An 18,700-nucleotide genomic window follows, 5' to 3' on the forward strand; every position below is an offset into this window, starting at 1 on the left:
GCGCAGCGCCGCAGCCATGGTGCGGTTGAGGTTCGCGTCCTGCAGCAGCTGGAGCTGCGACTGGAGGACGAGGCCGCGCCTGGGGAGCGAATCGACGACTAGTGGACGGCGAGCTCGCGGCGAGGCGTCCGCCGCGGCACAGAGGCGGCGCCGCGGCGGCGGCAGCGGCGCGGGCCTCCCGTCGACCTCCGCGTGCGAGAACAGGAAGCGGGTGCGGCTGTGCGACGCGTGCAGTAGCAGCCGGCCGCCCTCCCGCACCGGCGCAGGCTCGAGGTACTGGAGCGCCTGCCCGAGCCCGAGCTGCGCCGCGCCGGCCGGCAGGGCGGCGAGGGGCGCCGAGGAGACGACGCCGCCCGCGCCGAGAGGCATCTCGAACCAAAAGACGACCGCGTTGGCGCGGCCGTCCTCGACGACGCTGAGCTCGAGCGCGCACTTGTCCGGCTTGATGGGCGGCGCGGTCGCGCGGAAGTCGAAGCCGCAGACCACCGCTGGCCGGGTGAGCGGCCGGAGAGTGCGGCGGGCGTGCGGCTCGTCGAGGCAGACGCGGCGGAGAGTGGGCGACCAGAGCAGCTTCTCGGCGGGGGAGGAGTCGATCGGGACGCCCGTGTCCGCGAGCACCTGCACCGCCATCGCCCAGACGCGCGCGGCGGGGGGGAGCACCGCCGTGCCCGGGCGAAGCAGCTCCTCCGCCTTGAGGCTGTTGAGCGCCGTCACGATGCCGCTGCCGAGCAGCGTGTAGTCGAAGTTGGTCAGCAGCAGCAGGTCGGGCTTGTGCTCGAGCTCGTGGTGCAGCCGCAGCTCGTCGAAGGGGCGGTGCAGCGCGCGCACCTGTGGACGCATAGGCCTAGGTCAGCAGGCGGCCTCCGCGGCTCGTCAAGAGGCCGGTGCGGCGCGCCTTTGCGCAACGCGACTCGAGCGCCTCGTTCACCTCCTTCACCGTCAGCCGCTGCGCGCGGTCCTCCCGCGCGGGCGGCCTGCCGCCGCCGCCGCCCGCGCCGCCGCCGCCCGCCCCGCCGCCGCCCGCCCCGCCGCCGCCGCCCGCCCTCGCGCCTGGCAGCGCGGGCCCGCGCGCGGGCAGCCCCTCGAGCTCCGACAGCAGCCGCTCGGCGTCCGCGTTCTTGCCGCCCCGTGAGCGCTGGATGACGCCCGCCAGCGCGTCGCGCGCCTCGCCGTTTCGGCCGAGGGCCTGCAGCGCCTGCGCCTGCCGGTAGCGCGGCTTTGGCTGCTCGGCATGTCAGCGCTGCGCCGCCTTTGCGTCCTCGAGCGCCGACTCCGCCTCGCCGAGCCTCAGGTAGCAGGGTTAGGGTTAGGGTTAGGGTTAGGTAGCAGGCGGAGGCGAGGTAGCCGAGCCTCAGGTAGCAGGCGGAGGTGTCTAGGAGGTGTGTGGGAGGTGTCTAGGAGGTGTCTAGGAAGTGTCTCGAGCCTCAGGTAGCAGGCGGAGCGGTTGCAGAGCAGCGCCGTCCTGAGCTCGCCGTCGGCGGAGAGGCTCTCCGCCGCCTACGCCTCGAGCAGCCTCGGCTCATCTCGCCGCGATCTCGCACCCCGCAAGCCAAGGCTCGCCCCCCGCGCACGCCTGCAGCGCCTCCGTGTACAGCGCGACCGCCTGGTCGAACTGCCCCATCTTGAAGGCCGCGGAGCCGGCCTGCCGCGTCCGCTCCGCGAGGCCGAGGGTCATCGGCAGCCGCGACCAGTTCTCGCGCTCGAAGGCGAGCAGCGTGTGCCTCCCCACCGACGCGTGCGCCATCTTTGCGCAGAAGCCATGCGCCTAGTCTCGCCGAATCTCGCTGAATCTCGCTGCAGCTCGGCCCTCTCTTGCGCAGAGCGGGCGCCTCGCACACGTACACCTGGTTGGCGCCAGCCTCGAGGGCGAGGAGGGGGAGCAGCCCCATCGTCCCACCCAGCAGCAGCACCACGCCCGCCTGCCAGCGGGTGGTGAGGTGCGGCCGAGATGTGCCGAGATGTGGTGGCGGAGGGCGTAAGCAGCAGCACCCGCCACAGATCTCGGCATCTCTCGGCAGCTCTCGGCAGCTCTCGGCAGATCTCGGCAGATCTCGTGTCGGCGCGCCTGTCCGGCCGGCACCATGCGAGGCACGTGCTCGCGGATCGCCTCGGCGAACGAGTCGACGTGCGCGGCGTCCATCAGCCGGGCGAGCTCCTACGGGCGAGGGGCGGAGCTGCGAGCCGCGGTCGCGCCGAGGCGGACGGCAGCGAGCGGTGCGGCTCCTCTCGCGGCGCGAGGACGGCCGAGTGCGCGAGGAGGTGCATGTTGAGGCCCTTGGCCATCATCGACTCTTCGTACCAGCGGTCCGACTTGGACATGGGTGCGTGCAGGTACTCGTAGTCGAAGCTCGCCTTGCCGATCTCCTCGCGCAAGTGGCTCATCTCGCGCTCGTGCTCCGCCTGCGCGTCCTCCGCCCGCTTCTGCACCTCGCTCTTCGGCGGCTCCGGCTTGTGCATCCACAGAGGGTCGCTCACCTGGCGGTAGAAGGGGCGGATGGGCGACAGAGGCCCCGCGTGGGCGTCTGCAGCAGCAGCAGGCTGCAGCAGCAGCAGCTGCGCACCCGCTCGACGTTCATCACCATCTCGAGCAATATCTCGGCTATATCTCGGCTAATCTCGCACCCGCTCGACGTTCATCACCATCTCGAGCAAGTTGCGCGCCTGTGGGGAGACGCTCCGCTGAGATCGGCGCCGTCTAAGCGCACCCCCCCTCCCCCTCTCGACCGGCCGCGCGCCTTGAGCAGCCTCCCTCCCGCCTCGGCTATATCTCGGCTATATCTCGGCTATATCTCGGCTATCATCTCGCCTTGAGCAGCCTCCCTCCCGCCTCGACGTTGCCCGGCTCCATCTCGACCACCTTTGCGAAGACCGACGCGCACTCCTTGTACATCTTGCACTCCTCGAGCGCACAGCCGAAGCGGTAGTACCTACCCGCAGCCGCACGGCGCTGCTCCCGCGCTCGCGCCGCTCGCGCAGGGGCGCAGTGTGCGAGGGCGCGCCCTTTTGCGAAGTTCTTCTTGAGGGTGACGCAGAGCGCGGCGTCCTGCAGCGCCTCGGGGCCGCGCTTGAGCGAGAGGAGGGCGAGCGACCGATTAGCGAGCACCTGGGGTCGGGTCGGAGGGGAAGAGCGGCTGCTACTCGGAGTGTGCGACCGGACGGCGCCTCCCAGTCACGGGTGGCGACTGCATGGCTGACGGCCGGAAGGAGGCGCCTCGTGGTCGTGCGGGTAGGCGGAGAGGACAGACGTGTAGTGCTCGACCGCCTCCTCCCACCGCTCGCTCTTGACGGCCTCGTTGCCCATGTCGCGGCAGACCGCCGCCGCAGCCTCGATGTTCTCCTTGGGCACGCGCTTGAAGGCCTGCAAGCGGGAGAGCGTGCGGATGTGGCCGTGCGTGCTCGTGCTGCACAGCGTGCCAGGTAGCGGTGGCGGCAGCGGTGGCGGCAGCCGCAGCAGCGATGGTGGTGGCGGCGGCAGCAGCGGTGGTGGCGGCGGCGGTGGCGCGGCAATCGGCAGCACGCGAGCTGTGGGCTGCGGCACGGCGATGTGTGTTGGTATGGCGGTGTGCGTGGGTGTGCGCCTCGACGATGTCCTCGTTGTAGGTGTCGGCCGACTTGTTGCGAGGGTCGAGCGCGTCCGAGAGGATCTCTGCCACTTCAGCGTCGAGCTGTGGTCCCGCGGATGGCTTGCGGTTCTTGACCTTGGGCGCGAGCGCCGCCGGCATCGGAGAGGAGGCCGATGTGTGTGTTACGCAGGTGATGCGTTCTTTCCGCTCGACTCAGACTGCGGCCTGAGAGTCCTGAGCCAGAGAGCAGCCCACAGCGCGAGAGGACGATTTTTTCTTTTTCTTTTTCCCTGAGCCTTTTTGTGTCTGTGTGTCGCTCGTGCGTGTCGTCATCATCTGTCCCGCGTCCACCCATACCGCGTTGGTGTCCAGTCCGAGCCTGACTGTTGTTCATCTTTCTACATACATACATGTCGCTGATCCTTCCAACGGAAGTGATCCGTCTACTCGAGTAGGTGGGGACCCGCGCATTTTATTAGATTTGAGGCAGGATGGTGCGGGAGGCTCTTTCCTTCAATCCCTTTTTCTACGGCTTGCCATTCTCCCATCTCACCCTTCTCACTCAACTTTTAGAGGTGATCCGTCCGGTCTTGTCGGGCCACGCGCTGAATTCTTTCAAGGTAAAAGAAAAGCGCTGCCGCGCCGTCAAGGCCTTGACGAGGATCTCTATGTCGAGGATCTCTATGTCGAGGCAAAGACCGAGGATCTCTAGACATCCGTTGGACACGCCTCTCTCTTATCTCTCTTGACACGCCTCGCCGAAGAAAACCTATTTGCGCCTGTCTGTCACCAAGCACGCACGGGAGAAACTTGCTTCGGTTGAGGAGCCGTCGCGAGCCGGGCCCTCGTCCCACTCGCGCAGCTTTGAGTCGAGCGCCGCACCCTCAGCCGCCCCGAACGAGGCCACCATCGCGGCGGCGTCGACTCGTTGACGGCGGCGGTGCCGCCGCGCAGGGCCAGCAGCGGCGTCGCCGCCCGCATGAAGCGCTCGAGGGTCTCGTCGAGCGGCGGGATGGGCAGCCGTGGAAGCTCCGCCTGGTGCTCGGCGTACACCTCGTGCAGCTGCGGCGGCGCTGCCGAGGCGGCGCCCGGCTCGCTGCTAGACCGAATTCGTGCCAGTCGTAAAAATAACGCGCGGGCCCTCAGCGGAGCTGGGAATAGGACCGCCGCAAGCGGCGTGGTGTGGAGCGGTTGCGCATCCCTCCGGGGGCCCCTCTGCGCCGGGGAGGCGTTGTTGGAGGCTAGGACGCAAGCGTCCGTCGCCCTTTTCAAACTCGGGGCCCACCCCGCTACGCTCCGACCCGAATTTGGAGGGCCTAAAAGTTTAAGGTGTTGCTGCGCAAAAGGGGTCGGACACAGGGCGCAGCTCATGCTAAGAGGTAGAAGGGGAGCTAGAGAGAACGACTACCCTGTCCCGTTATTGTGCGTAGGGATCCACACCAACACCACAAAAGCTCTCTCTCTCCTGTCCCCAGTACAGACACTTCCGGGGGTCCACATTACCGTGTCCCTCGACTAGCTGCCACGTTGCCGACCGAGAGCGGATCTCCTCCTGCTCCGCAAGGAGGGTGGCCAAGGCTAAAGTCTTGCCGGAGCCGCCGGGCGCGTTGACGACTTGGAGAAGGTCGCCCTTGTACTTGTACTTGTAGAGATGCTCGACGGGGGGTACTTTGTGGGGCGGTGCGCAGCCAGGCCAGCAGTGAGGGGAGGCGTACCCTCACTCTCCTCGGTTTCAGAGCTCGTCGGATGCTGCGGCACGACGGCGGAGGGTCGCGACAGCAGTCCTCGGGCGAGCCGACGCGCATCTCCAACCAGCGCTGGGACTCGTTGTGACGGCAGACGCCGGCTGCCTCTCCAACCGCTTCTGCAGCGTCCTTCTTTGCCCGGTGCATGGGCTCGGGCACGCTGGGCTCGATCAGCGGCTTCCCTCAGTTGCTCCGAAAGCACGGATTTGGCGGACGTTCTTGGCTTCAATTTACGAAAGTCTTGGTATATTTCAGATTTGTCAATGGTACCGCGTCTGCGGACGCGGGCGCCTTGCGTGCAGAGCCCTTAGCCACCCTTTATATCTTGCGCGGTCATAATGTGTGGACGGTGGCCCCCCCCGAGGCTGCGTGCGCTTGCTCGCCGCTGCTGTTGCTTGCGCTGCTGCCGCTGCCGCCGCCAGCTGCTGCGCTGCAACCCAGCAGCATGCATGCAGTATGTATGTATGTAGGAAGGTGAAGAACACAGGCTCGGACTGGACACCGACGCGGTATGGGTGGACGCTGGACAGATGATGACGACACGCACGAGCGACACACAGACACAAACAAGCTCACAAGACACACAGCCAGCGGGCCGCTGCCACACATCCTGAGTGGGCGTACACATCACTCAGGCCACGTGCCCCCTGTCGCCCCCCCCAGCACTCCAAGGTGCCAAGAGACAAACAACAGCACAACAACAGACAGGCGACAGGGGCGACGACCCACCCACAACAAAACAACAACCTTCGCTGCTGCCGAAGCGCCGTAAAGCTTGAAAAGATTGTGCGCCCGGGGTAAGGTAAAAAGCGCCCGTGGGGCCAAGCAAGGTCCTGTTGACGCGGCCGGAGGCCTTGCGGAGGCGGCAAGGGAACGCGAGCGCGCGGTCCCGGCGCGGCGATGAAGTGCCTCAAGGAGAACCGCCAATGCTGGATCCACTCCATGATCTTCCTGCTCTGGCTCTCGGTCATCCTCCTTATCGTCGCCCTCTGCGGGATGTCAGTTGTGCCGAGCACGGTGCGCCCACCAAGCCAATAGCCGCAGCCGCCATGCCCCTCCGTCAGGGACACGTTGCCAGGGCGCCATCCCTAAGTGCCCCTCCTCGCCCGCGCCTCTGCGCGCCCGGCCACCCTTCCCCCCAGTGCAATGCAGTGCGCCGCGCCGCCTCCGCTGTCCCGCGCCCCATCGGAGCCCTGGCCAGCCGCGTCCCGACGCGAGAGGCCGGTGTGCGCGATATTCTCCTCGCGGGTGGGACACGGCCGTAAAGCACCACGTCAGATGCCGGCCTCGCCTTGGCGCGGCGTGCGTGCTTGCCTCCTGCCAGCCGCGCCGCTCGAGCGCGCCGGCCCTTCGACACCAGTGCCGTCCTTGCGTGGGATCGGAGTCGCCTCGGCCCGCCTGTGGCGGCCTCCTCTCGCCTCTGTGTCCTCCCGCTCACGCAGTGGCCTTGGCCGCAGGTGTGGGGCGCCTCGTGGGGGACAGACACCTACGTAGACAGGTGGAGGCCACACCGCCGCTACTCCGCCTCTGAGCTCTGTTGCCTCTCTCCTCCACTTCCTCTCGAACATCTATTTCTTATTGTTCTTCTCCCTCACTGCCGCTTTCGCCGGCGCTCACCGCCGTTTCCAACACCGCCGCCGCCCTCACCGCCCTCAGTAACTACGTGGTGATTTCTTTCCACGGCCTCTGCTCCAAGCCGAACCTCTTCGTGAGCGAGGACGAGGGTGTCGTGACGTCGAGCGACCTCGAGTGCAAAAAGTGGGAGGACCTGGACGAGTGCAAAGACGACTTCGTCTTTCCGACTGACAATGGCACCCTGCCTGACGACGAGTTCTTTGACAAGGCGCGCGGCTCAGATCGCCTTGGCGCCATCGGAGCTGGCCACGATTGTCACGCTCCCACGGCCCTCCGACGATTGTCACGCTCCCACGGCCTCCGGCGCAGGTCTGCCGAACCAACTCGCTCAAGCACTGGCTGGGCTTTTGCACAATCGTCGCCTTCTTTGCCACCCTCGCAGCTGCTTGCTTCGTCACCGCGCGCCGGCTGGCTGACTCGCCAAAGAGGCAGAAGGGGGCGACGATATCGCTCTGCCTGGCGTGGCTCTTCCTCGTCATTACCTTTGGCACCTTCTCGGCCAACTGCCTGCCACGTACGCGCTAGCGAGAGGTTGACGGCGAGACACGATGTGCAGTCGGGATGGCGGCCAGGAGGACGCTACACTTCACCCTCGTGCCAGCCCCGTCCGACGCTCCAGCCTTTGCGCGCGCTGCAGGCGGCAGCTATTCTGTCTACGCCCGGAAGGATATCGACATGGTGCCCGGACCAGGGATGGACTGCTCTATCTGTGTCTGGGTGCGCGCCTCTGCCTCCCCAGCCCACAGCCAAGCGGCGCCTCTTCAGTTCGTCGCCATGAATAGGTGTTCGTGATGCTAATCCTGCCAATCAACTGCCTCGTCAAGCCCACCGACGCCCCGTCCAGCAGGGCCAACCCGTCGACCGCAGCCCAGTACATGTCGCGCGAGGTGAGGCTTCGCGCCGCAAAAACAGTCTCACGCAACCCATGCCGCCGCCGCCCAGAGAGAGCGCTGCTCTGCCCCTCTCTTTCCGCTACCTCGCGCGCAACGCGTCCACCACGCCGCTTGCAGGCACAGCCGACGGTCGTCGATGGGCCGGCGGTGCAGGGCGGGGACCACGGTTTGCAGGTTTGACGAGGCCACGGAACTCTCGGGGGAGGGGGCTCGTTGCGCCCCGCATGATTTGGCCATCGGCGCACGGCGGGCGCGCTGAAGGCCTCGGGGAGCTTCGCGCCGTGCGGCGACGAGAGGGGGGGTCCTCGAGCGGCGCCGCGAGGGGGGGTCCTCGAGCGGCGCCGCGAGGGCGGGCTCGGCTGCGGTCGCAGGAGCTCATTCAAATCCGTGCGGATGGTGACGTGAGGCCGGGCGGGCCGTGGAGGCAGTTAAGTCTCTCTGACGTTCTCTGTGTGCGTTCCATCGACGCGTGTTCTCGCCCCGGACCCCGGTACCACAATTTCATCTGCTACTCATTTAGATCAGCCCTTTTGCTCGGCTCAAAGATCAAAGGAAGGCACCCACGGCGGGGAGATTCAGATTGAATTGCCCCTGTGGTGGCTCGCGTCTCTTTTCTTCCTTTTTATTTTTCGTGTGGTGTACCTAGATGTGCGCGCGTTGTATATGCTCCGCTATGCGCGTTTCCGGGTTCCGATTCGTTTCCGATTTGTTTCCTTTCCCCCCTCCCTGACGAAATTCTTGCCCTCTCCTTTCTACATACAGAGAGATTTAGCCCGATACGGCATACGGGGGGGACGGGGGGACGGGATCGCCGGCCGTGGAATCAACAGGAGCGCTGGCAGAGAAGGCGAGACGGCGGCAGGGCCGCGGCCGAAGAAGCGGAGGAGAGGGAGGCGGGCCCGCATCCGTTGCCCAACCAGCGGGGAGCGAACGGGAGGGAGGACCGGGAGGAGAGGGGAGCCCCTCCGGATCGAGGGTGGGGAGGCCGAGCCGTGAGCGGAGGGGCCTTGAGGGGTGCAGGGGTGACGTCGAGTGGGGATGTGCGTCGTGTGCGCGTCTGGTGTTTCTTAGCTCCGAGTAGAGGGGGCGCTCCGCCGCTAGGCCTAGGGGAACCCAAAGCGCGGACGAATCCTCGGAGACCCGTGTTTACCTATGGCCCCCTCCCTGCGAACGCGCACCCCCCCCAGGGCTTAGGGCTCTCTTGCCCGCAACCCATCCCCGAGCATCCGGCCCGCTGGGTGCGCTTCTCTTGGCTCCCCGGCCCTGTGGGTGTGAAGTTAATGACTGTTAAGTGCTCCAAGATACCGAACAAATTTAACGTTCGTGTTTTTTGGTTTTTGCATTAGTGCCAATGCGCGCCAGCGCCCCCTTGCCCAGCGAGTTATCGCGAGTTAGATTCTACGGCTACCCACCCACTTCCGTCCGGCCTAAGGTGGGTCGACTTCTCCTCCGCCACAGTTCCAGCGTTGCCCTTCGCGTCTGGTCACTGCCTCCTGGCCAGCGCGACTGTATCACCGCAAAAAGAAAGAAAACGCGCAGCAAGCTAGGGCTGGGAGGGGTCTCGAGGCTGGGGTCGAGGAACATCTCCTAGGGGGATTTTCGAAACGATCTTCCGGGCGGTCTTTGGCTCTGTGTCTTCGGCGTCTGAACAACGCAGCGGTCATCTTTGGCTCTGTGTCTTCGGCGTCTGGCGAAACGCCGAGGCTCCGTCTCTCGGCCCTACCGATGAGCAAGACGACGCACTTCCTCGCGCCGACGGGAGGGTCGGAAGGGCTCTGCTTCGTATCCGCCAGCGCCAACCCGTCGACTGCCGCTCTTTTTCGCGGCAGGGGCCGCGCTGGTGGCGGTCTCGTGCTGCAGTACTGGCTCGCCGGCGTGCATGACTGCGAGACGGCGTGTGTCTTGGAACCGCGGTGCACAGGCTACGAGTGGCAGAGCGCCGGCCAGTGCGAGCTGCAGACGCAGCCGATCTCCAAGTCCGTCCCGCTCGCGGGCTACATCTGCAAGGTGCGCCAGGACGCGAGCCCTCTCGCCTACCAGATCTCCCTGCCGACGCCGACTGCAGCCGCCTCCCTCATCGCCGCCATGCCGCCCCCACCGCCCCCACCGGCGCTACTCTTCCCCCTGCCGCCGAGCGGGGTGCCGCTGCGCTCTCCGCTGCCGGCTCCGCCTCCGCCGCCCTTTCCACCGCTGCCGTCCTCGCCGCCGTGTTCTGGCTGCCTTTACAAGGGCGCGTGCCGTGACCTGGTGCGCTATCCGGCTGCGACCGAGCAGGCCTGCGTCAGCAATGGCGGCACGTGGGCCGTCGGCGTCGCTCATCCGGCCGCAGCGGCGTCGGTGCCGCTGTGGCTGACATCGACGCCGCCGATGCCGCCGTCCTCGCCGCTGCGCATCGCCTTCCACACCAAGGTATGCGGACACAAGGCCATAAGCCCGAACTGCGGCTGCTGCCCGTTCCTCGTGCCCGGGTTCGACGTCGCCGCGGCGGTGCGGCACGGGGGCGGCCCGTGCCAGGACCTGATCAACGCGGACTTATCGGGCCGCAACCTCGAGGGCGTCGACTTTACGGGCGTCAACATGGACTGCGCCAACCTGGATGGCACGCGTCTCAAGGGGGCGAAGTTCGTCGGCGCGTCGGGCGACGGCGCTACCTTCCGGTCGGCGGACGCGCTGGGGGTCGACTTCCGCGAGGCCGCCCTGGTCGGCGCCGACTTTCGCGGCGCCGACCTCCGCAACGCCATCTTTGAAGCTGCCGTGGTTGAGTCGTCTTCGTTCGCCTCCGCAAAGCTCGCCGGCTCCAACTTTAACGAGGCGGTCCTCAGCGGATCCGACTTCCGTGGCGCCACCGGCATGCGCACCATGGCGCTCACCGGGGCAGTCACGGCAGGGATCACGGGTCTTGGCAAGGAGGGTGCAGCTGCCGTCGCAGCCGCGCAGGCCGCGGCATTCGGGTGACGCGACTCACACACACTTTTCTACTCGTCACCACCTACATGTGTAGAGCGTAGCAGCTTCTCCACTTAGCATTCGATTGTTCATTGCGCCGTTTACAAGCACAGAGCCACACACAGACACACACCGTCGCACACACACACACACTCTTCTCTTTCTCACTCACTCTCATTCGAGAGTATAAATAAAATAAATCGCACACGCCAAACCGCAACAAACGAGGGTCGGTCGAGGGAGGGCGGTGGGAGCTGGGAGAAGGACAGGGTCCCCACACCTGGGCACGAGCAGGATCTTGGATGGACGATCAGGACACAGGGGAGCGGGCCGGCGCCGGGAGCGAGCGAGCGGGCGGGGAGCGCATCGCAACACGGAGGGGGGAGGCTGGCCAGAATTCACCCGCAGCGAAAGATCGAAAAAACAAAAGGACGCGCCGGACGGCACCCAGCGCGAAGGGGTCACTCACTCCCGACCGACGACCTCGGGAACTAGCCGGGGCAGTCGGAGAAGGGGCAACTCCGTGCACTGACGGTCGGCCGTCAGAAAACACGCCTCCGTGGCTCGGGTTACACCAATCCTCGCTAGCCAACGCGGCCAAAGGATATCCACTTCGAGAACCTCGAGAGGCGAAAAGGCCGGCACCCCAGAGAGCCTATCGAACGTATCAGTTTAACACCGTTTAGCGCGGGTTAGGGGGCCTTAACCCAGGGCGGTTTAGCGTTGTCTACCCTGAACGGTCACTAAACGCGCCTAAACGGAGTTGATCCGGCCTGCGGCCACCATTTGTCGGGCTGGACTAGTCCTGTTTAGTAGTCGTTTATCCGACGATCGGCCGTTTAGCCGGATGGCGTCCACGCCGCCTTGGCTGGAGCGCGAGCTGGCCAACGGCGGAATCGAGCAGCGCGAGAGAACACGGATGCACGGCGAGGAAGTGCCGCGCAAGCGGCTGGTATGCAAGTGCGGCTTTGAGTTGCAGCTCCACGTCTCGGAGGCGGAGTACGAGCGTCACACGCGCAGCAAAGCGCACAGCACAGCATTGGGACGCCCCTCGTCGTCCGGGCGAGGACTCTCTGGATGCTTCAGTAGCTGCCTGCCGAGTGGGGCGCCGTCATCGACGAGCAGACGGCCTTCCTTGTTTGGCGCCTCCTCCCAGGTTGCCGCGGTCAACGCCGAGGCGCGTGCACGTGCTGCACGCGGCAAGTACTAGCGCAACGATCGATCACGCCGCATCAGCCACCGGAGGCGGAGCACGTGCGGCGCTCGTGGGACGGCGGGTGATGGCGACGTACTTGGACGAGTATGGCGAGACACAGTGGTATCCTGCGACCATCGTCCAGCACCGACCGCGCGCGACCAAGTACCATTTTGTAGTCCACTACGACGCGGGCGAGGAGGTTCTCGTCGGTCTGCCGGACGACTCTGTCCGGCTGATGGAGGCGCGTGTGTCGCACTGCAAGTGTGCACGCTGCTGCCTTGCCGGGCCGGAGGGCCTGAAACTCTGAGCTCGTGATTTTAACGCAATCAATGGACATTAGTTGAGTACGCTATAGCAATGGACACTGTCGAGTACCCTATACGTGCTGTCCATCTATGTACGTCTAGTAAGTATCGCTGGAGGCATCCTGAGACACCGCCGGAGAGGTGGCGTCGCTAGTGGTTAGCGCCGTCGGCCGCCGCGGCCTCCTCCGCCTTCTTCTTGGCCGCAGTCTGCGCGGTGTGCAGGCGGTTCGCGATGTTGCCCGTGGCCCCGGTGGTCAGGCAAACAGCGCGTACCTCATCCCCGAGGGACGCCTCCGCCTCCGTCTTGATCTGCTCACGCAGCCGCTGGCGCGCGGTGGGTTGGCCAGCGAGGCTGTTGTACGTGTCCAAGTAGGTGTCGATGAAGCGCTTGACCGGGAGCGAGAGGAAGGTGCGCTTGCGCACCTTGCGCGAGCCAGTCTCCTGCGAGCCGGTCTCGTCCTCGTCGGAGGCGGCGAGAAAGTCGGCGTCGACGTTGACCGACGAGCGCTGGCGCTTCGAGGCCTGCGCCGACGCCGCCAGCTCCACAGGAAGCTGCGCGAAGTTGCTCTTTTGGTGCCTCTCGCAGATTCTCTCGACCGTGGAGAGCACCTTGCAGTCGCGCGTCGCCTTGTGCCTCTCTGAGCGCCCCAGAGCGACCTTGATCGTGGTCGCCGTGTGGCCGAAGATGGTCTTGATGATCTTGTCGGTGAGCGGGTGGCCGAGCTTTCCCTGTGCGCCGTCCGTGAAGCGGTCGAAGATCGACCGGCCAGCCGAGACGCGCGCGCGGAAGAGCTCCTCGGCGGCGAGAAGGAGGGTGATCGCCTTGCCCCCCCCCGCCCCCGCCTCGGGCTTGACCACCAGCGGGTTGTCGGGCGGCATGTACTCGGGCTTGCTCATGAAGAGGCAGCCAAGGGACTGGGCCTCGCCGTGAGTGACCACCTTGATGGGCCCCACGAGCGAGCGGGCGTCGAGCTCCAGGCGGCCTCCGAGCGCCTTGTCAGCGAAGTCCTTGAACGTGGTGGCGTCCTTGAAGTAGACGAGCGGAAACTCCTGCTGGAACTGGAGCTCGGTCTTGGGGTGCGGCCCCTTTTTCATCCCGATGCCGCCCGGCAAGAGGTACGCGCTGTTCGAAGCGACGCCGGCGTAGGTCACGATGATGGACGTGCCCGTGAGCGTCAGCACGAGAGGCTGGTCGATCTCCACCACCGTCTCCTCGGCAGCGGGCTTGTCGGCCGCCTCCTGGGCAGCGGGCTCCTGCTCGGGCTGCGGCGGCTCGGCTGCGCCGGCTCCAACCCCATCGACCGCCGCCTGCCCCTCCGGCTCGGTCCCGTCGGCTCCGCCGGCCTCGACCGCCGCCCCGCTCGGGGGGCGTGCCTCCTCCCCTCCCGTCTCGGTCCCGGCTCCGGGTCCGCCCTCGGCGACCGCCGCCGGCTCGGCCTCGAGTTGTGCGGGTGGGTCGGTGGCCTCTCCTGGCGAGCGCGTCGGGGTGGAGGAGGTCTCCTGCCCCTCGCGGGCCTGGCGGGCTTGCTCCTTGTGCGCCTCCCACCCCGGGTCGGTCTCCGGCCTCGCGTCACCGGAGCCGACAGCGGCTGCAATGCTGCCGTTGGGCGTGACGCGAATGTAGGTGAGGGTGGCGTTGAGTTCCTCGCGGGAGGCGGCGAGCGGAGACTCGGGGGAAGGCGACGGTGGCGGACTCGCGCCGTTTGCGGTGTCGGTGGCGGTGCGCGCGGCCGTGGGAGAAGCTGGCATATGTCTGACGGTAGAGGAGAGGTGACGCGGGAGGCTGTGCGGACGCGCGCGAAACTTGTGGAGGGGTTTACGGCGGTTTAGTGTTAAACGGAGCTCCCCGGCCAGGCAGACCATTTGTCAAGGCGGTTTAGCATCGTTTAGGCGTGTTTAGTGACCGTCTAGGGTAAACGACGCTAAACCGCCCTGGGTTAGGGGGCGCTAAACCACCCTAACCCACCCCGTTCGATAGGCTCTCACCCCAGCGCCAGAAAAGTCGAACGAATTCCAACGGCCCAGGGAGTGCCCTCCCCAATGCTGTCGCCTCCTCAGCTCCACCCGAGCATGCACCAGCCTCCCACCTACCAGCAGCCGCATCCCTACCACCACCAGCCGCCGTACCCGCAGCAGCATCCGCCGCCGCATCCGCCGGCCGCCGCCTTCCAGCCGACCGCCGCTGGCTGGGGCGGCTCTCCGCTGGGCACGATGGAGCTGGCGGCGGTCAGGTCTCAGGTGGCCGCACTGGCGGAGGAGAACGCGCACCTCCGCGGCGTCAACTCTGACCTGCGCGAGACGTGCAGTCACCTCAGCAGCGAGATGGCCAAGATCAAGCGTGCGTTCGGAGCCCTCTCCAACCTGGTCGACGCGGAGATTGAGGGCGTGCACAGCGACGCGGCGAAGCTGCGTGCGGAGATCACGCCGCTCAAGGAGGCCCGGTCGGCGCTGCAGGCCGGCGCGGATCGCCAGGACGCCGAGCTGACGCAGACGCGTGCGCTGCTCGAGGAGCACTCGCGCGGTGCGGGAGGAGGGGGCAGGGTGGGGCGGTGCCTGCAGCCTTGCTCGAGCGTCTGGGTAGCCGCCGTGTAGGCGCGGAGGAGTGGGCGCGCGGCTTGTCTGCCGACGTGGAGACGTTGCGGCGCGAGGCGGCGGAGAGGCGCGCCTCCTAGACACTAAAGGGACACTGCCGGGACACTTCCCGACGCTGCGTAGACACTTTCCTGTGGCAACGGCGGCGCGAGGCGGCGGGGAGGGCGGCGGCGTGTGCCGATGGCGGGATGGGTGCTGTGCTCGTCGTCTCCTCACAGCGCGTGCTGGTGGCAGGTGGCGCCTCTGCGTCGAGGATGCGCGCGAGCGGAGCCGGGCGACGGAGGAGCTCAAGGCGGAGGTGCTGGCGCAGGCGGAGGCCGCCTCCTCTCACACCTCGGGCAGGTCTCGGGCAGGCCTCGGCTAGCCATCCGCACCCTCTCAAGGCGGAGTTCCTCCCGCAGGCGGAGGCGACGCGAGTCGTGGCCGAGTACCAGCAGGAGCGACTCACGAACAAGTGACGACCCAGTCATTGACAGAGAGTATCACTCGGCGGGGTGCCAGCAGGAGCTGCGCGAGGAGACGGCGAGGCAGCGAGAGGCGCACGCCGAGGCGGGCCGCAAGCTCGCGTCCGTCGAGGCGGCCGAGGAGGAGGTGCGGAAGGCAGGCGCAAAGGCGGTGCAGTCGCTGATGGCCGAGTTCCAGGTCCTGCGCGCCGAGGCGGAGGAGGCGCGCAAGACGACCGAGCAGCAGGTGCTCGCGTGTGGCGAGGGCCGGAGCCGTGCTTTCTTTCACGGCGTCGCGGCGTGAACAGGTGCTGGCGCGTGAGGCGGAGCAGTTCATGGCCATCTCGAACCGCGCGGGCGAGATCGGCAGCTCGCTCGAGGAGTACGGCAGCCAGCTGCGCCGCGCGGAGGACGACGTCGAGGCGTGCCGCGCGAGCGTGCGGCAGGCGGAGGCGAGGCTGCAGCAGTCGGAGGAGGCGGCGGAGGAGCTCGGCCAGCGCTTCGGCGAGGTGGGGCGCGCGCTGTCGGGCCTGCAGTCGCAGTCGCGCGAGCACAAGCAGGCGGCGGGCGAGCTGCGCGCTTCGCTGCAGGCGTCCGTCAAGGCGCTCGAGGGGTCGGTCGCCGAGCTGGAGCGCGAGATGCGGTCGATGCAGCGGGCGGCGGGCGGGAGGGCCGCCGCCCCGCTGGCGGGCGCCAGCCCCGGCTCGCCAGCGACGCGAGGGTCGCCGCGCAGTGCGTTTGCGGCGCGCTATCTCGGGTCGTCCCCATGACTGCAGCACGTAATGCGTGATAAGAGGGAGAGCGCCGAGTCAGACTCTGTGGCAAAGGAGGACCGGGCTGATCGAGTGATCGTCAATTTGCGTCAAGGATTCTGCTAGTCTAGTCTGACAATTTCGTGAGTAATCTGTTAAAGGTGTAGATAGGTAGGACGAAGGTGAAGCACTGCCAGGCCGGTTTGTAAGTGGAAGCGAGAAAAGAAACAATTCTGCGTCGGCACATCCCGCAACCGTGGCGCCGAGCCGCGACAACCGACGCAACCGTGGGCAAGCGACGACAACCGACAAGCACCGACAAGCACCGTGGCGCCAGAGCCGCGTGAGCCATGGTGGCGCCTGAGGCCCGAGTGGCTGAGGCTCCAGTGCACCGTTACGCAGCCACAGCGCACCTGCTGCGGCTCATGAAGGTCTTGTACTTTTTGAGCGGGTTCTCCGCCTCGTCGTTTGGCCGGTTCGCCACTCTCTTCTACCTCGACTCGGGCCTCGACGCGCATCGCATCGGCATTGTAGGCGGGCAAACGCCACCAGCGTAACAGCAACGCAACCTAGCCCTCCCCACACCAGCGAACGGCTGTTAGTTACAGTGGTGTCCGGCCCGTCTCCGTGCAGAGGGCGCGCAGCCCATCGTCGCGCTGCTCGGCAATCAGCTCTTCGGCCTCCTCTCCGACTCGCTGCAGCGAAAGAAAGCGGTCGCCCTCGTCGCACGGGCCGTCAGCACCGCCCTGCTGCTCGCGCTGCCGATGCCTCACTGGGTGAAGCCTGCAGCTCGGCTGCATCTCGGCTGCATCTCGGCCACATGTAAGCCGTTTCCCGTCGACAGGTGGGCCTGCCGCGTGCCACCTTCCCGTACATCCTCGCCATAATGGTGGCGATGGCCTTCTTCGCCGTCGGAGGAGGGGCGCGCGCTCTCGACGCGTTCCGTGCGACCTGCTGCAGAAAACCTCTCGTCACGTCGGCAGCCGTGGACAGGTGCTCGATGCGTACACGCTCGACCTTCTCGGCGACGAGCGGCGGGGCGAGTACGGCCGGTACCGCCTCTGGCTCGCTGTCTCGTGGGGCATCGGCAACGCGCTGATGGGGCGCGCGGCCGACCACTCCCCGCCTTCCGGCTCGAGGAGCCTTCTCGGACCCTCCCTCGGACCCTCCTCGCACCCTCTCTCGGACCCCTCCCCAGGTGGGTCGCCGACCATCTCGGCTTCGACTACAACTTCGTCGTCAGCGGCGCGCTCAACCTGCTCGCGATCGGGTTAATGGGGGCCGCGCTGCCGAGCAGGACGCGCGGCGAGCGGCGCATCCTGCAGCAGAGGCAGCTGCAGCAGAGGCAGCTGCAGCAGAGCCACCTCGCCGCCCGCCGCGCCGACGGCCTGGCTGCCGCCGCCGACAGCGTGCGCGAGCCGCTGCAGCGTCCCGAGGACTGCTCCCCCTCCTCTCGCCAGCTCCCTGCCGTCCCCGCCGACGCGACACTTGCTGCCGCCACCACTGAGGCGGAGACGGCAGAGGCGGAGGCGGAGGCGGAGGCCGGCGTGGCAGAGGCGGAGGCGGAGGAGGCCGCCAGCCTGGCCAGCGCAGCGCTCCGGCCTCGCTTCGTCTTCTTCCTCTGCGAGATGATGGCGATCGGCCTCGCGTTCACGGTGGTCGAGAAGTTCATCTTCGTCTTCATCATCAAAGAGCTGGGAGGCTCGCAGAGCCTGTGCGGCTACTCCGTCGCCGTGAACGTTATCTTCGAGGTGCCGATCTTCCACTTCGGAGACGCGCTGCTGCGCACGCTCGGCCACGAGGCCCTGCCCCTCCTCCCACTGCCCGCCTGCTGCGAGGAGCGCCTCATCACACCCGCTGCTCCGGTCAGGCCATGGTCCTCCTCTCACTCCTCGCCTACGCGCTGCGTGTCTTCGGCTATTCCTGCCTCCAGCCGCACACAGTCTGGGCCTTGCTCGCGCTGGAGCCGCTCCACGGCATCACGTACGCGCTCTCGTGGACCGCCGCCGTGGACAAGGTCGGGGCCGGGTGGTGCGCGTCTCGCTGCCGTGAACAGCGCCTCTTCACGCCTGTGGCGGTGAACAGGTCAAGGCGGAGGTGCCCGCCGCGTGGCAGACCTCAGGCATGCTCCTCCTGAACTCGGCGATGTGGTGTGCCGGCCGCACCGCCGGTTCCCTCCTCGGCGGCTCCTTCCTGCAGCATGGCCGAGCATTTGGCCACAGCGGAGGGCGCGCGCTCTATCTTGTCGCCGCTTGCGCTTCTGCTGGCCTCATCGCCGCGCACGTGGTGATCACGCTGCTCCTGCGCGCCGCCGGGCAGCAGCCACTTCTGGCGTCGCCGCCTGCCGCTGCCGCAGCCGCCGGGATCGAGCCACTTGTCGCCGGGGGGAGTGCAGGGCGGCAGGAGGGGTGGGCGGCTGCGAGGGTGCGGACACGAGATAGTGATCGAGAGTGACACGACATAGACTGGCGGGTGTCCTGTGGTGTGACAAAAAATCAGCCCAACAGTCCCCTTTTTCTCTCCCATTGGAGCCTAGAGCCGCACGTCACGGCACCCACAGCCACACCAAATCAGCTAGGCTGCGCCGCGACCGCGGGAGGAGATGCGCTCGCATCGCCCCCTCCCCGC

At 66.9% G+C, this 18,700-nt stretch overlaps 6 protein-coding genes across 6 annotated transcripts in view; 4 read left to right on the plus strand and 2 right to left on the minus strand.

The window, feature by feature from the left end:
* The window catches only part of EMIHUDRAFT_119940 (hypothetical protein), a gene marked incomplete at both ends in the record, with an annotated part of 5,119 nt that extends 1,397 nt beyond the window's left edge, over positions 1 to 3,722 (minus strand). The window contains 9 exons of the mRNA XM_005765604.1: positions 187 to 828; positions 929 to 1,201; positions 1,601 to 1,765; positions 1,845 to 1,919; positions 2,081 to 2,155; positions 2,242 to 2,475; positions 2,623 to 2,661; positions 2,870 to 3,162; positions 3,539 to 3,722. Of these exons, the coding sequence (XP_005765661.1) occupies positions 187 to 828; positions 929 to 1,201; positions 1,601 to 1,765; positions 1,845 to 1,919; positions 2,081 to 2,155; positions 2,242 to 2,475; positions 2,623 to 2,661; positions 2,870 to 3,162; positions 3,539 to 3,722 (1,980 nt within the window). The remainder of the gene's footprint in view (positions 1 to 186; positions 829 to 928; positions 1,202 to 1,600; positions 1,766 to 1,844; positions 1,920 to 2,080; positions 2,156 to 2,241; positions 2,476 to 2,622; positions 2,662 to 2,869; positions 3,163 to 3,538) is intronic.
* A 403-nt stretch (positions 3,723 to 4,125) lies between these two features.
* Positions 4,126 to 5,455, minus strand: EMIHUDRAFT_247089 (hypothetical protein; the record flags this gene model as incomplete). The annotated part of the gene is made up of 4 exons (XM_005765605.1): positions 4,126 to 4,269; positions 4,446 to 4,659; positions 5,099 to 5,205; positions 5,279 to 5,455. 4 exons carry the CDS (start codon positions 5,453 to 5,455, stop codon positions 4,126 to 4,128), a joined length of 642 nt encoding a protein of 213 aa, XP_005765662.1.
* Positions 5,456 to 6,208: 753 nt separating this feature from the next.
* EMIHUDRAFT_316817 (hypothetical protein) lies at positions 6,209 to 8,016 on the plus strand (the record flags this gene model as incomplete). Its single annotated transcript, XM_005765606.1, has 7 exons — positions 6,209 to 6,325; positions 6,766 to 6,806; positions 6,965 to 7,138; positions 7,186 to 7,457; positions 7,581 to 7,660; positions 7,726 to 7,830; positions 7,954 to 8,016. 7 exons carry the CDS (start codon positions 6,209 to 6,211, stop codon positions 8,014 to 8,016), a joined length of 852 nt encoding a protein of 283 aa, XP_005765663.1.
* A 2,346-nt stretch (positions 8,017 to 10,362) lies between these two features.
* EMIHUDRAFT_51431 (hypothetical protein) lies at positions 10,363 to 10,716 on the plus strand (the record flags this gene model as incomplete). The annotated part of the gene is made up of 1 exon (XM_005765607.1): positions 10,363 to 10,716. A coding segment is annotated over one exon (354 nt), but the record flags the coding sequence as incomplete, so codon positions are not given.
* Positions 10,717 to 14,311: 3,595 nt separating this feature from the next.
* On the plus strand, positions 14,312 to 16,281 carry EMIHUDRAFT_459589 (hypothetical protein; the record flags this gene model as incomplete). Its single annotated transcript, XM_005765608.1, has 6 exons — positions 14,312 to 14,806; positions 14,878 to 14,944; positions 15,112 to 15,219; positions 15,315 to 15,567; positions 15,644 to 15,963; positions 16,248 to 16,281. The coding sequence occupies exons 1-6, from the start codon at positions 14,326 to 14,328 to the stop codon at positions 16,279 to 16,281; spliced, it is 1,263 nt and encodes a 420-aa protein (XP_005765665.1). The 5' UTR covers positions 14,312 to 14,325.
* Positions 16,282 to 16,422: 141 nt separating this feature from the next.
* On the plus strand, positions 16,423 to 18,536 carry EMIHUDRAFT_459590 (hypothetical protein; the record flags this gene model as incomplete). The annotated part of the gene is made up of 8 exons (XM_005765609.1): positions 16,423 to 16,602; positions 16,708 to 16,848; positions 17,066 to 17,124; positions 17,271 to 17,342; positions 17,661 to 17,823; positions 17,943 to 18,089; positions 18,158 to 18,358; positions 18,468 to 18,536. 8 exons carry the CDS (start codon positions 16,423 to 16,425, stop codon positions 18,534 to 18,536), a joined length of 1,032 nt encoding a protein of 343 aa, XP_005765666.1.
* Positions 18,537 to 18,700: the final 164 nt, after the last annotated feature.

This window comes from Emiliania huxleyi (assembly GCF_000372725.1).
Source record: "Emiliania huxleyi CCMP1516 unplaced genomic scaffold EMIHUscaffold_548, whole genome shotgun sequence".
Lineage (NCBI taxonomy): Eukaryota > Haptophyta > Isochrysidales > Noelaerhabdaceae > Emiliania > Emiliania huxleyi.